The 14,084-nt window shown below is 34.6% G+C and overlaps 2 protein-coding genes across 3 annotated transcripts; one reads left to right on the forward strand and one right to left on the reverse strand.

Moving 5' to 3' along the window:
• Window positions 1-1,361: 1,361 nt before the first annotated feature.
• LOC107887466 (aldo-keto reductase family 4 member C10) lies at window positions 1,362-5,907 on the forward strand. Of its 2 annotated transcripts, XM_016811729.2 has the most exons (4): window positions 1,472-1,629; window positions 1,885-2,511; window positions 3,662-3,916; window positions 5,359-5,907. In XM_016811729.2, exons 2-4 carry the CDS (start codon window positions 1,954-1,956, stop codon window positions 5,617-5,619), a joined length of 1,074 nt encoding a protein of 357 aa, XP_016667218.1. In that variant the 5' UTR covers window positions 1,472-1,629; window positions 1,885-1,953; the 3' UTR covers window positions 5,620-5,907. The 2 variants fall into 2 exon arrangements, with proteins under 2 accessions (XP_040954871.1, XP_016667218.1); XM_041098937.1 differs by having other exon boundaries at window positions 1,362-2,511.
• Window positions 5,908-9,787: 3,880 nt separating this feature from the next.
• Window positions 9,788-13,504, reverse strand: LOC107887465 (phytosulfokine receptor 1). The gene has a single exon (XM_016811728.2). The coding sequence runs from the start codon at window positions 13,114-13,116 to the stop codon at window positions 10,078-10,080; it is 3,039 nt and encodes a 1,012-aa protein (XP_016667217.1). The 5' UTR covers window positions 13,117-13,504; the 3' UTR covers window positions 9,788-10,077.
• Between the last annotated feature and the right edge of the window lie 580 nt (window positions 13,505-14,084).

Below are 14,084 nucleotides of genomic sequence, written 5' to 3' on the forward strand. Positions count from 1 at the left end.
ATGTTAGGAATAAGTCGTGACTAAACCGGGTACTCAGAGAATTTTTCAGAAAACATTAAAATTTTTCAAAGGTGCAGGGGACACATGCCCGTATAGTTAGGTCGTGTGTCTCACACGGTCAAGAGACACGTCCGTGTCTTAGGCCGTTTGGACATTCAAAATAGGGACACACGACCGTGTCCCAGCCCATGTCCAAACTTATGAGCTTTCTGACTTGGGTCACACAGCCAATCTACGCGTCCGTGTGCTAGGCCGTGTAAGCATACTGACTTGCATTAATAAGGTGTAGGGATCATAAGGCTAAGTCACACGCTCATGTGCTAGGCTGTGTGAGCATTCTGTTTTGTACTAATTAAAAGATACAAGGGACACACCACCGTGTCACCTGGTCATGTGTCACACATGGCTGAGACACACGCCCATGTCTCTGCCTGTGTGGACGAAATAAGCCATTTTTCTAGCCACATTTTCACCCAATTAGTCTTCAACCTACATCAACATCTTTGCATATCATCAAGCCATAGAAAACTACTTAAAACAAGCCAAACTCAAGTCTTAAACATAACATATCATCACATATATCCAAGAATTCATACTTACCAAATTAACCAAATACACATATAAGCATATTTATACCTAATATACCAATCCAATCCAACCATCAATATGCTTATAAATTATCCATCATTCAACCATACCATCACACATTAAACTTGATAATGCCACATATATATACATCAAATTCAAGCCATTCAAATGGCTAATCACAACAAAACAATTTTATGCCATCATTGGCCAAATGAACCTATACATGCCATTATAACCAAAATGAATTTACTATATATACTGAAATGGGCCGATGGATAGTGTGATGTAACTCTGACCAGCTTCCAATCTTAACGAGCTTCCAAGTTACTATAAAATAGGGGAAATAAAACAGAGTAAGCATTTAAGCTTAGTAAGTTCGTATAACATGGAATTTAACTTACCATTTATTCACATTTAAGGTAAGCAAACAAGATATATCCAAAACAATTTGGCCAATAGCCTAAACACTTATCCTCATCAACCATGTTAATCATGTATTTTATATAAATATCAAGAAACATGTATGAGCTCAAAAATAATCAAATTTCCATATACATATACTTTCCATATCATGTGTCCATATAACATGTACAAATCATATCCATGTATTTCAAGTATATACCTGTAATAATTTGTCTCGATTGATATTGTCTCATATCAAAAATTTGTCTGTTGAACCATTTAAAATATCGTTGGATACACAGGAAGTACACACGAAGTGTACAAATCTGTAATCTATCAATTCATATACAAGTATGTCTATACTAGCATGTAATTAGGAAGCTTTTTCGAGCCACGTAATGGGAAGCTCATATGAGCTGTATAACGGGTAGCTCAAGAGAGCCATTAGTCGAAAAGCTCATAAGAGCCAAATATCGAGAAGCTCGTGAGAGCCATATAACGAGATGCTCATAAGATCTAAATAATGGGATGCTCTTGTGAGCTGTGGTGCAGGACTACAACCAATTCAAGAACCCTTAATGACAAGTCCTTGGTATTTGGTGGCTGTGTATTTGGTGGCTGTGGTCTGAATTTTTTGAGGTTTGTTTATTACTTTTCTTTTAATATATAGTTTGATTTCGGATCAATTGTAATGGATAAACAGCAGCTGAGTTCTTTTTTAGTATTTGAAGTGAAGTCTTGGTTTTTTTAATAAAGAATGTTCTTTTAGTATTCTTGCTGATTTGGGTTGTCTAGTTTTTGAGATTTTAGTAGTGGGTTTTTGGTTTGATTTCCATATCTTACTGCAATCCTTTGAAATCGGGTTTTTTTCTCTCTGTTTGTTGGAAACTTTAGAGTTGAAATCTTGCTCCCCCCAACCCCCTTTTTTGATTCTTGGTTGGTGGGTCAAGAAAATCAAGGGAAATGAAAGGGAAAACTGGGAATTTCTTTGTGTTGAATACTGGAGCTAAAATTCCAGACATTGGGCTAGGAACATGGCAGAGTGGAGGAGACCTCTGCGTTGATGCTGTGAAAACAGCATTGTCGGTGGGTTACCGCCATATAGATTGTGCACATCTTTATGGCAATGAGGTTGAAGTTGGGGAAGCTTTGGCTGAAGCCTTCAAGGGTTCTTTGAAAAGAGAAGATGTTTTCTTAACCTCTAAGCTTTATTGTACTATGAATTCATTAAATAAGATCGAGAATTATGTTAAGGTGTCTCTTAAGAACCTTGGGGTCTCCTACTTGGATCTTTATTTGATGCATTGGCCTGAGATCTCGGCTTTTGGAGATGCAACCGATCCTCCTTCAAAGTCAGGGAGCGAGCGTAGGCAGTTTTTGAGTCGGCTGAAGAAGGTGTGGAAGGCAATGGAAGCATTAGTTGAATCGGGTTTGGTTAGAGCTATTGGTGTAAGCAATTTCAGTGTGCCTCAGATCAAAGAACTGCTTAAATTCACAAAAATTGTACCTGCAGTTAACCAGGTTTGATAGAGATCACCTTCTTCTTCTTTTTTTCCTTAAATTTGAATTCATTCTAATTTCAGTTATTCCTGCATAAACAAGAATTGTCATTTGCTTTGATTTATTAATAACTTCACCGTGAAGTAAATTCATTACTAGTTAGAGATCCAGCCATTGAGTGTCTTCTATTTAATTATCTTGCAGTGATTCAGTCTAATGAACATGTATGATGATATGCACCTTGGTTTGCATAAAATTACTCTCAGAATGTTTGATATATGGTATGCGAAACTCAAGGCAAACTTTTAGTACTTGATGCACAAGAATCTTTGTTTATTGTAACTGTTTGGTTATGGTTAGGAATTTCAACGATTGGTACTTACTTGATAATCACTGTAATCAAAAGTGGAAACAAACCACATCCAGCATGGATTATCTACTATCATGTGAAAGCACATAATTTTGAGCAACCCCTTGCTTGTACCTTGAGGAATGCATTTTGCTTGGGACTTGGTTTTTTGTACGCAGCATCTTACTATTAGAGTTTATATTTGCTAAACATGTAACCTTCTATATAAATTATGTAAATTTTCCTTTACATGAGTTTTATTCAACCATGTTTTTGCTTTGTGAACCAGAAATATGATTCATTTGATTGACTACGTTAGTGGCTGCTAAAGTCTCTTGTCACCTTGCATACCACTTAAAAGAAATGAAGAAAAAGCCTTTTGTAATTGATTGCCTCGAAATTTGACTGAAATAAAATGTTATTCGATTGTTTTAATTAACTTGAGAGGGAAAAAGATTATGTATTGCATGTACATGTGATTCTATATTATGCTTTTCCTTTTTTAGTAGTTTTTTTTTCTTTTCCATGACTCGATATCATCTACGCAAACTTTCATTCTTGCTATTGTTTTGCTGTTATTGAAATAGTGTTCAAATATTAGGCTCGAATCTTATGCATGCAAAATAATGCTTGTTCATCTTGTAATACTTTTCCAGTTATAAGACCTTTGTTCTTATAGTTGTCATCTTTTTTCTTTAATTTTTTTAAAGATCAGTTCACAGCAAAGTTAGTTGATTACTTTTCCTTTTCTGAAATCTGAATTCTGCTGTATCTGGTGAAAGTCATCAGCAACATGTATGATTGATTTGACATTATTTATAGGTGGAGTTGCATCCTTTTTGGAGACAAGATGAACTGGTGAAGTTTTGCCAATCAAAAGGTATCCATGTGTCTGCTCACACACCTTTGGGAGTACCTACTTCAAGTCCCGGAGTGTCTGATAGTGGATCGGGTGGGGAAGATGAACCTGGAACTCCTCGCATTTCATTTAGGAGGTCTCGATCAGTACATGGACCAATGTTGAAATTGTCGGTTGTTGGAGAGATAGCAGATAGGCACAAAAAGACACCCGAACAGGTATGCTAATGAATGACTTTGAAATACGCCACCAATATGTTTTTTGTAGTCAACTGCTTAAAAGTTGGCGTATGAAATATTTCCCACGTGACCAACCTAGGATTAAACTTGAGCTTGCCTCACAAACTTGATAAGTTTTAAGCTTCAAAATGAACTCGTACAGAGATGAAACTTGGTAAACTTTGGTCAAGTGAAGTCTGACTAGAACTTGCCTCGCCTCATTTAGTTTCACTTTGCTCTATAAATTTGACCACTCTCCATTTGTACCATGTGTTGATAATGCATTTATCATTTTCATGCTGTTGTACCATTACCGAGAAAGGAAAGAAGACTGCATGAAGTAATGACTATAATTTGCCCAGACACAGGAAGCTGCATATCTTTCATGGTTATATGTAACCATGAAAAGCAATATCTTTATTATTAAAACCGAGTTCATATAATTTTCGGTGAACCCCTGAATAACTAATAAAGAAGTATATCTCTAGGAAAGTACTAATATTATGGTGAGTCTCTTTCGGTTTAACTTCCACATATGGCTATACCAGAGAATTTCCAGTTGTCAACTACCACCAACCCCATATAGCAGGTTTTCAATCACTTTTTCCTTTTCCGTTTCCACCAAACACCAAATGAAGAGCGTATTCACGGAATAGCTCTTCAATCAGGTCAATAAGCTTTAAAGCAAGCCTACAATTATACGTTATCCTTACATCTAGTGAACTTCTGAGTTTAGTGAGCGGTGGAACAAACCTTATTTCTAGGCACTTTATGCATTCCAACTAAAAACAAAATACAAAAGGAAAGGGAAAAATGTGGATAGAAATAGCTAATAAAGGGCTCTGTGTTAATAACCCAATCAATTGTTAGAAAATATATTATATTACCTTCATTGATAATAGATAAAAACATTGCTCGTATGTTATTGTTTCAATTTCCTGAGTGGTCCAAGGCTTTAAAGGATTGAAATCGAGAAATGCATGTCAAATGCACTTACAATGGTGTTCAATCGTGTAGACCTTAAATGTGATAATGTGCATTGTGGATATGCTGAGCAGTAAGCAAGTAGTAGTAAGTTGATTGCCCTTTTTTTCTTTAGCATCAAGATGTTATGATTGGAACTGAATAATGCTTTTGATCAGGACCTTCTGATCTTGGATATTTTGTGTACTTAGAGCTTCATGTGTATGATAGTGCATTATTTTATCTTGGCTCAGTTCAAGGTTCTCTTAATAAAATGTAACAATGGCTTGAATTCCCTATGAGCATTACTCTGGTTATTTAGTTAAAGCAAGAAATGCTTCATCCTAGAACATCCGTGTTCAGTTGACTTATTGCCCTTAAAAGCCACGATATGCTTCCTGTCCTAACATGCTATGTTTAACTAGTCTAGCAGTTCTAACGATTCTAAATCATGTGGTTGTGCTTTGCTCCTTTTGTAGGTAATCCTACGGTGGGGTTTTCAAAGAGGAACCAGTGTTCTACCATGTAGCTTAAAGCCTGACAGGATAAAGCAAAATATCGACATATTCAATTGGTCACTGTCGGACGATGAATGGAAACGGTTGAATCAGATTGAACCGCAGGTATGTTTATTTGGAGATGGTCCTCTAAACAATCTCTCGGGCAGAGGTCTGACATTCGGTAGCGGTCCCCTTCAAGCTGTGCACGAGATAGAAGATGATGCAGAATCAAACGCCTAAAATCCGTGCAAGCTTGTCAGTTTTTTTAAGATAAAAATGTCCCATTTACATTCAATCCATGTGGATGGGCGGTTTATTATATTATTGATGCTCCCCCATTGTTTGCAATACTTTTAGAGTTCATGGATGATGAATAGAAAGTCAATGAAAGACATTATTAGTATAATATGAGCTAGTTAGTGGCAGAGTTTTCCTTATAAACAAAACAAAAAAGGTGTTTCATATATTTCTGCAAGCGTGTCTTTGTATGTAAACATCATGAAATGTCAATTATCAATGATTTTTTTTTTCGAAAAGATGTCACTCTTGTTTTAAGTTATTGTGTGGATTTTGATTGTAGATGGCTCAAATTATACTTGTCAAAGAAAATTTTATTTGACTTTTTTTTTAATTACATGGTCAATGCTTTAATTCCATTACCTTATTCCACCTAATTCTGGTTTTGGTATGAATTGTTAAGTGGTTATCTTGGATCAATCTCCACCATGACTTTAGTTCTAAAATCCAAAATATCTTAATCAGAAGGTGAAACCTCAAATTGAAAGAGTGATACATGCTGCCTTTTTCCTTAAAGCTCATCCAAAAATTGAGATATGATCTTCTAAAAACTCATCAAATATGTAGACGACACTCACGCTCAAGTATGAGTAAGATAAGTTAATATGGATATTAAAAAGCAAATGAAGGGTATTAGCAATGGTAGTGAAATGTTGGTGTCTAGCTTCTTCCATAGATAAAAGTATCGTGGAAACCCTTATATTAGGAGTTGGATTGCATTTTGCCCTTTTTACTAAAAAGTGGGTAAATTAGCCCTTGTACTTTAGATTAAGGAGCAAAATGATCCTTCTATTAAAAACTGGTCCCTATAAATTAGCATGAGGTATACGTGGCAAGGCATGTGTAACTCACACTAGTTTTTAATATTAGAAATGGATGAAATTTTTAACAAAATTATCGAGTTTCTTCTTTGATGTAATATACGACGACTAATTTACTAAATTTTTTAGCAAAATGAGTAAAATATAATTTAACTTTTAATATAAAAACCTCCATAATGGTTGAGGTGAGGCCTCCACATGAAAATGATTATTTTGGTGAGTTATAAATGTAGAGAGTTTAGGCATGTATTTCTGATGGTGGTGAATCGTGCCATCAATTCAATGGGTGTTTGGAATTAATACTTTAGAGGTAAGTTAGATGTTTCAGAATTCCAAATATCAGATTAGCTGTTGAATGCATGCAAAGAATTGTCTTGCTTCAGATCACCAATTGCCGCCAAAACCATTGACTACTTTCCCTGCATACACGTCTATCACATTCACTGGTTTCAATGTCTTTGGTATCTGTCCGATGATGTGTTGAATTCAAGAGTGTGGGAACGTTGAATGATTTATTTAAGAAAAAATGGCATCTGCTTTGTTAAACTACAGGGCAAATGAGCAGTTAACCAACTTTAACTACACTCCAATCAATCTCCATATTTTCTCTTCATCTTTTCAACAAGGTTGTTAACATAATCCTTCCACTTTTCTTTTCCTTCTTATTTAAACCTCCTTTTTCCATTTACAAATGCTGCTCACTTTTGGGTTTTGGGTTTAATATTTCTACTATTTTATAATTTACACATTTTAATATTTGTATATGGCGTAGGTTTGAATATGAAAGTAAAACTTCCTAAATGTATTTAAAACAAAAAGTCAACCAAGCCTTAGTATTCTTGAGCAGCTTAGACTTTTGAATTTTGTTTGAGTTTTATCATTTACAATTAGGATGCATGACTTTTCAATCTTAACATGTGCATATGTCATAAATAGGCTTGTTCGGTTCTTTTCGATTCTTCATCTATTATGCTTCCTACTAATTTAATTTTATGCTGTAATTATTTAGACATACCACCAAAGACTAAATTTTGAATTTTTCTTTTTATGAAAACGATTTTGTTATTGGATCAAATGATAGTTGAAATGTAGATCAGTCTAACACAAAGAATGAAAATAAAATATAAATAGTTATTTTTTATAAAACATAATTCAATGGTAATTTTCTGTAGGAACAAAATATACAATTTTATTTAAATATAAACTGTTTTATAGAAATTCATATACACAGTGGTTGTGCTATATAAATACATAAATTTATATAAATGGTTAGTTTTACTCAAAAAATTTATAATAAATTAATATAGTAATGGAAATGTTAGTATTGCTGAATTGTTTGAAGAATAAAAATGTTTATACTTATTTGAAAATCACTAGATAAATAGCTGTTTTTGATAAGAGAGATTAGATATGCAGGGCTTAACTTCAGTCTATTAATGGAACCGAAAGCACAACCTTCTTTTTTTTTTTATAAAAAATTTAATTACAAATATATGATAAAAAAATCCCAGGAAAAGAATATTAAAATAAATAAAGAATGGAGGAAAACTATAACTAAAAAATTCATTAAAATAAATTATAGTCAGTCATACATATCTAACATGCAAATATCACAATTTCTTTCATTTTCAAAATTAATATTGGCAGAATAATATAAAAACTAAACTCCCAACTCATATTTTCCATAACTGCGTTGCTAATTAATATAATAATAGGTTTAGTTATTATTATAATGTGTTTGATTGAGTTAATTTCAATCATTAACCTATAAAATTGCTAAAATTTATTTCTTTACAAAATAATAAATATTATTTTAAAAGTATTTATGTTTTTTTTTTATATTTTGATAAACCTAAAAAACATTAATATAATAAAATTTATGAGGTGTAATGTGGTGGTTATTCACCTCTATCTCTTAGACAATATGTTGAGAGTATTTTTCCTCATGGAAATTGAGCACATTTAATGGCTAACCACTTACTTTATTGGACAACACTAGCGACAAATAGATAATTTCAACTAAAATATTATAATATTATCTCAACTTTTTCATTTCAACTAAGAACACATATAAATTTATTTATATAAATATTTTTCGTGCATATCGTGAATGTGTGGCAATCTAACAATTTTTTTTTCCTATTTTAGTTTCTGTTGGTTTTCTCTTTTCTTTTTAATTTTGCTTCGGCTAAACTATGATTTGTGAAAAGAAACAGATGCAAGAACGAACCAACTTGACCCAAAAGAGAATTCAACACCTTGATGGCAAAAGGCAAGCCCCCTGCCCGAATTGAGCCGCCACCCTTTCCTATTTTAATAATTTTGGAACTATTACCTCATACTCTAAACTATTCGCCGGCCCACTTTCATTTGATTTATTAACAATTTAATGTAATTATATTTTTTTCCCTTTGAAATTTAATCATTTAATATTTTAAAATTGTCATAATAATTTATTTGGCCCCCAACTTTATAAAAAAATTATTTTAACTTTCTATTTAATTTTTCGCTTTTTTTAACTTTTAAATTTGCTTTTTTGTTAAATCACCTAAAATGGAAGAAAAATTAACCTTCTTTTAACTTTCTTAACATGGCATACTCGTGAATGCCACGTTGGTATTTAATTAATTTTTTAAAACTTTAAAAATTAAAAAATATATAAATTATTTTTAAAAATTAAAAAACATTAAGATTATTTAAAAAGTATAAAATATATTTTCTTAATAATTTTTAAATTTTAAAAAATTAATTAAATACTAACATGGTATATATATGGCAATCCACATATATGCCACACTAGCAAAGTTAATAAACGCTAACTTTTCCATCTATTTTGGATTGATCTGATAAAAAGAAATACAAGTTCAAAAGCTAAAAGATGAAAAAAAATTTATTGTAAAGTTAGAGAGAAAAAAAATATTATGCATTAAAAGTTTTATATAAGGGAATTTTAATTAGGTTTGGCCACATAGTCAAACCTGAAAATGACATAAAAAAAAAAGAACAAGTTGGCCCTTAGTCAGCTATAAACATTTTACCAAAATTTGTCTTCAGAAGCCTACAGTGGACCCAAAAATTTCTTTAATTCAAGTATTTCCCAACTTTTGACCAAGTAATTGCTGCTTATTAATGTCAAATGGTTGATTGTAATGGATGCAGCCCCACGTCATTTCAACCTTATATTCTAACTTAACCCAACAACCAAGTTTTCCTTACCAACAAACCATTACGACAAATACACCAAGTAGGAAAGCTTAGGACCATGCAAAACAGCAAAAGAAGGCATAACATTCAATGGAAAAAAAATCTTCACATTTCGTATCACCATTACATACAAAAGAATTATATGTATTTTACATGTTTGGAAACAAACATTTTGTTGTTCGATTGTGAAAACTTACAAAGTGAATCATAAAAATGCTTGTTGCTTTCTGTCAGAGTTCTCCATGTTGGAGAGCAGCAGAATCTGATACACCACATATCTGGAGTAATATTTACAACAGGATGACATTACTATGAAAAACTACCAATTTTCTGCTGCTGCTTCTAGCTGTACAACCGGAGTTTCATGTAGTTGCGTTCAAACACTAGATAACGATGTCACTTTGTCAAGCCAATAAACTAGCTGCTGCGTTGTAGGCCTAATTTTAGGGCTTTCGTTTAAACAAAGGCATGCGATTTCAAGAACCCGCAACATTTCCTTATCATGCTGCTTGCCATAGATAAACGGGTCAAAAACCTCACTCTCCTTGTTTTCCATCTTCATGCGAATCACCCAAGAGATCAAATCCCGGGTACCTTTTGGCTTGCACATATCCATGGGCCTTTTTCCGGTCAGAAGCTCCAAAAGCACTACCCCGAAACTGTACACATCACCTTTATAGGTTGCAACTGAAGCTTGTCCGTACTCAGGAGGAATGTAGCCTAATGTTCCTACCAGATCAGTGGTGACATGGGTATCATAGGGAAGTATGAGCCTTGCAAGACCAAAATCGGCCAAGTGAGCTTTAAAATTCTCATCTAAAAGAATGTTACTTGACTTTATATCTCTGTGAAGAATATGAGGCTCACATGACTGGTGCAAATAAGCTAGACCCCTAGCTGCCCCTTGTGCAATTTTCAGCCTTGTTTCCCAACCAAGCAAGGATGATCCATCAACCTTCTCATGCAACCAATAGTCCAAGCTACCATTCTCCATGTAAGAATATATTAAGAGCCTATCATTTTTATGCATGCAATATCCTTGTAGATGGACAAGATTTGGATGCTGAGCTCTTGAAAGTGCTTCAACTTCAGCACGGAATTCTCTATCCATCTGACCACAATCACCAGAAAGCCGTTTAATGGCAACCTTACGACCATCTGGGAGAGTGCCTCTATAAACCAGACCAAAACCACCACAACCGATGATATTTGCTTGGTCAAAATTGTTGGTTGATTCCAAAAGGTCATCAATGCAAAGCTCCTTGTAGGATTCCCAATTTTGGAAGAGCACCACTAGCCTTGAACTGAGTTCTTCTAAATTTTTATCATTGGTGTCAGGCTCCTCTTTCTCGGGATCGACCTCGTTGCGTTTATGTGTACGCAGAACAAACAAATACATAAGGCCAATCAAAAGGGCTGTCCCAAATATGATTCCAACAACCATTCCAATGATGATATCTTTGTTCCTTCTTGATCTTTTTGGAGACACATGTTCACTTGTATTATCTTGACAACTGAACCGATGATCACCACAAAGATTGTTTCCTTCAAAGCTTGAATTCGGGAATGTCTGAAATTGACCTCCAGAAGGAATCTTCCCATAAAGTCGATTGTAGGCAACATTAAAGATAGACAGAAAACTGAGACTTTCCAGTGAAGGTGGTATGGTCCCAGTTAAGTCATTATGTGATAGATCCAGAATCTCCAAGCTGCTCATCTCAGACAAATTTTCCGGAATCGGTCCAGAGAGATTATTGAATTTCAAATCAAAAACAATAAGCTTTTTCAGATTCCCGAACTCAGGCCAAACTGGTCCACTAAGAAAGTTGTGACCAAGTTCAAGTGTTGGTGGAAAACTCCAAATTTGATTATACTGCAATCCCCTCGCACTTTCATTCCTTTTCATGAAGAAAGGGAAATCTGGTGAAGGTTCCTCCAGTGAGATATTTCCATGAATGAGGCTCGGTAATTCAGTTAAACTCTTAGGGATCTCTCCAGTAAACGAATTGTTCGATAAGTCCAAGTAAAACAGATCCCTATAGCTTCCCAACCATGGCGGAAGTGCTCCATTCAGATGGTTCCATGACAAATCCAACAACTGCAATGCAGAAATCTTGCTCAACCATTGGGGAATTGAACCTCTAAGTTGACAGCTTGCAATAACAAGAACCTTCAACTTTTCAAAGTGCAGATTAGGATCATCAGGTAATGTTTCACCAGGGAAATTCAAGGTGAGAACCAAAGCAGTTAGGTTCCTACACTGCTGCAGAATTTGAAGAGCAGAGGAAAGATTATGGAGGCTCGAATTCGAGAGGGAAAGATAAGAGAGGCTATGGAATTGTTTGAAGCTCTCAGGGATTTGGCCACTGAAATTATTGCGGGCAAGGTTGACATCTTGCAATTGTCTGCATAAGGGAAGATTATCAGGCACAGGCCCAGTGAACTTATTGGTAGCCAAATCCAGAGAATTCAAAGTAACCATAGCAGAGCAATTAAGATATATAGAACCCTCCAATGAATTATTCCTCAAATTCAGCAAACTAACGGTTGGAGAATTGGACAGTGAACTGGGAATTCCACCACTAAAGTTATTTGAATTTGCTATAAGATACTGAAATCTCTTTAGCTCACTAAACACATCCGGGATCTCTCCAGAAAAATTATTTGAAGAAATATCTAAACGAACAAGATTAGAGAGATTAGCAATACCAGGACTAAGTTTCCCACCCAAGTTGTTATCTTGAAGCCCCAGACGTCTCAAATTTTGAAGCTCAAAGATGTCTTCAGTCACCACACCAGTGAGTTGATTTGTGCCAAGATACAGTTCCTCCAAGGAAGAACATTTTCCAAGCCCTGGTGAAATATTACCAGAGAAATAGTTCACTGCCAAACTAAGGAACCCAATTCCAGTGGAGTTAACACATATATGGGAAGGAAGGGAACCCTTCAAGGAATTGGCAGAGATGTTAAGACTTCGAATTGAAGGCAGATTGATGCTTTCTGGGATTAGTCCAGAGAAGTCATTATAGCTCAAGTCAAGTTGCTCTAAATTCGGCATATGAAACAAAGAAAGTGGCAATGAATCTTTAAGGAAATTGTGGGAAAGATTGAGAGTTTTAAGCTGATCCAAACCATACAAAGAATCAGATAATTTGCCTGATAACCTTTTATTGGGCAGTTCCAACTTGATTACTCTACCAGCAGATGGAGGATCACAGGTTATGCCTTCCCAGTCACAACAATCAGCAGAGGAATTTGTCGTCCAACCTTCAAGTGTTTTTGTCAAATTGCCCATGAAATACCGGAGAGCAGTCCAGTCCTTTTGATTGCATGTCAGGTTTTGAGAGCTGAGAAACTGAGGTTGCAACAACAACCCAAGAATAATAACCATAGCCCAGCAGCCTTGAGCCCCCATATCAACAATAAGAGAGCAGCTTTGTATGCTGAGGACGAGAAACAAGCAAACCCCTTTAACCAAAGAAGAATTTTTCCGATGTGGCTTGTGAGATTTGGGGGTCGAGAGAGGGTGAAAGCTCAAAACAGAAGAGATGAGATGAAGGGAAAGGGAAAGGGAAAGGGAAAGGAAGAGCAAAATGGTGGCTTTGACTTCAACACGGATTTGGCCATACCACAGATTTCAATTGTCAAATGAGTGAAATTGAGAGGTGCTTTGCCTTTGGTTTTGCTTCTCTATTCTCATATTGGGGGATTTTTTTATTTATTTAGACTTTAGAGGTTGCTTTGCGCCATTAAAGCCGTTGGCATATGGAAAGCACACAACTATCCGATGGGTTAACCGGTAAACTGTTGGTATCACTGGCGATGGCCGGTCAGCTCACAGATGTGTGCTTTCCATATGCCATTTGACTACTTATTTTTTTATTACAATTTAGTCTGACTTTTTGAATTTCTAAATTAATCAGCTATATTTTTATGATTCAAAATTTAAATAAAAAAAACTAAAGGGAAATAATGAATTCTCTTTGATGTTTAATGTGGATATATCCCTATTATATGTGTGAATATTAATATTTTACTTGTACAATACAAAAAAAAATATTATTGAAAAAATTTCCCTTATACTCTGACAAATTAGGATAAGAACAAAATTAAACCTAAAGCAGCCTAATTAAAGGGCAGCAAAGTTTGGTAATCACTAATGACATTTATTAGGGAAATAGCCTAAATGCCTCCCAAGAAAACAATATATAGGATGAGAAAATTTCCATGTAAAAAATATGCTTAAATGAAAAATTGTTAAGTTATTTCAATTGTAGGTCTTTTCCTCATAAATTACATTTAAACTATCAACTTCATCTTATTTTACTCTAAAACATAATATTATTTAATAAAAATGTAACACATGATATATTTTTATTAAAT

The sequence above is a fragment of the Gossypium hirsutum genome, chromosome A03 (assembly GCF_007990345.1).
Source record: "Gossypium hirsutum isolate 1008001.06 chromosome A03, Gossypium_hirsutum_v2.1, whole genome shotgun sequence".
Taxonomy (NCBI): Eukaryota; Viridiplantae; Streptophyta; class Magnoliopsida; order Malvales; family Malvaceae; genus Gossypium; species Gossypium hirsutum.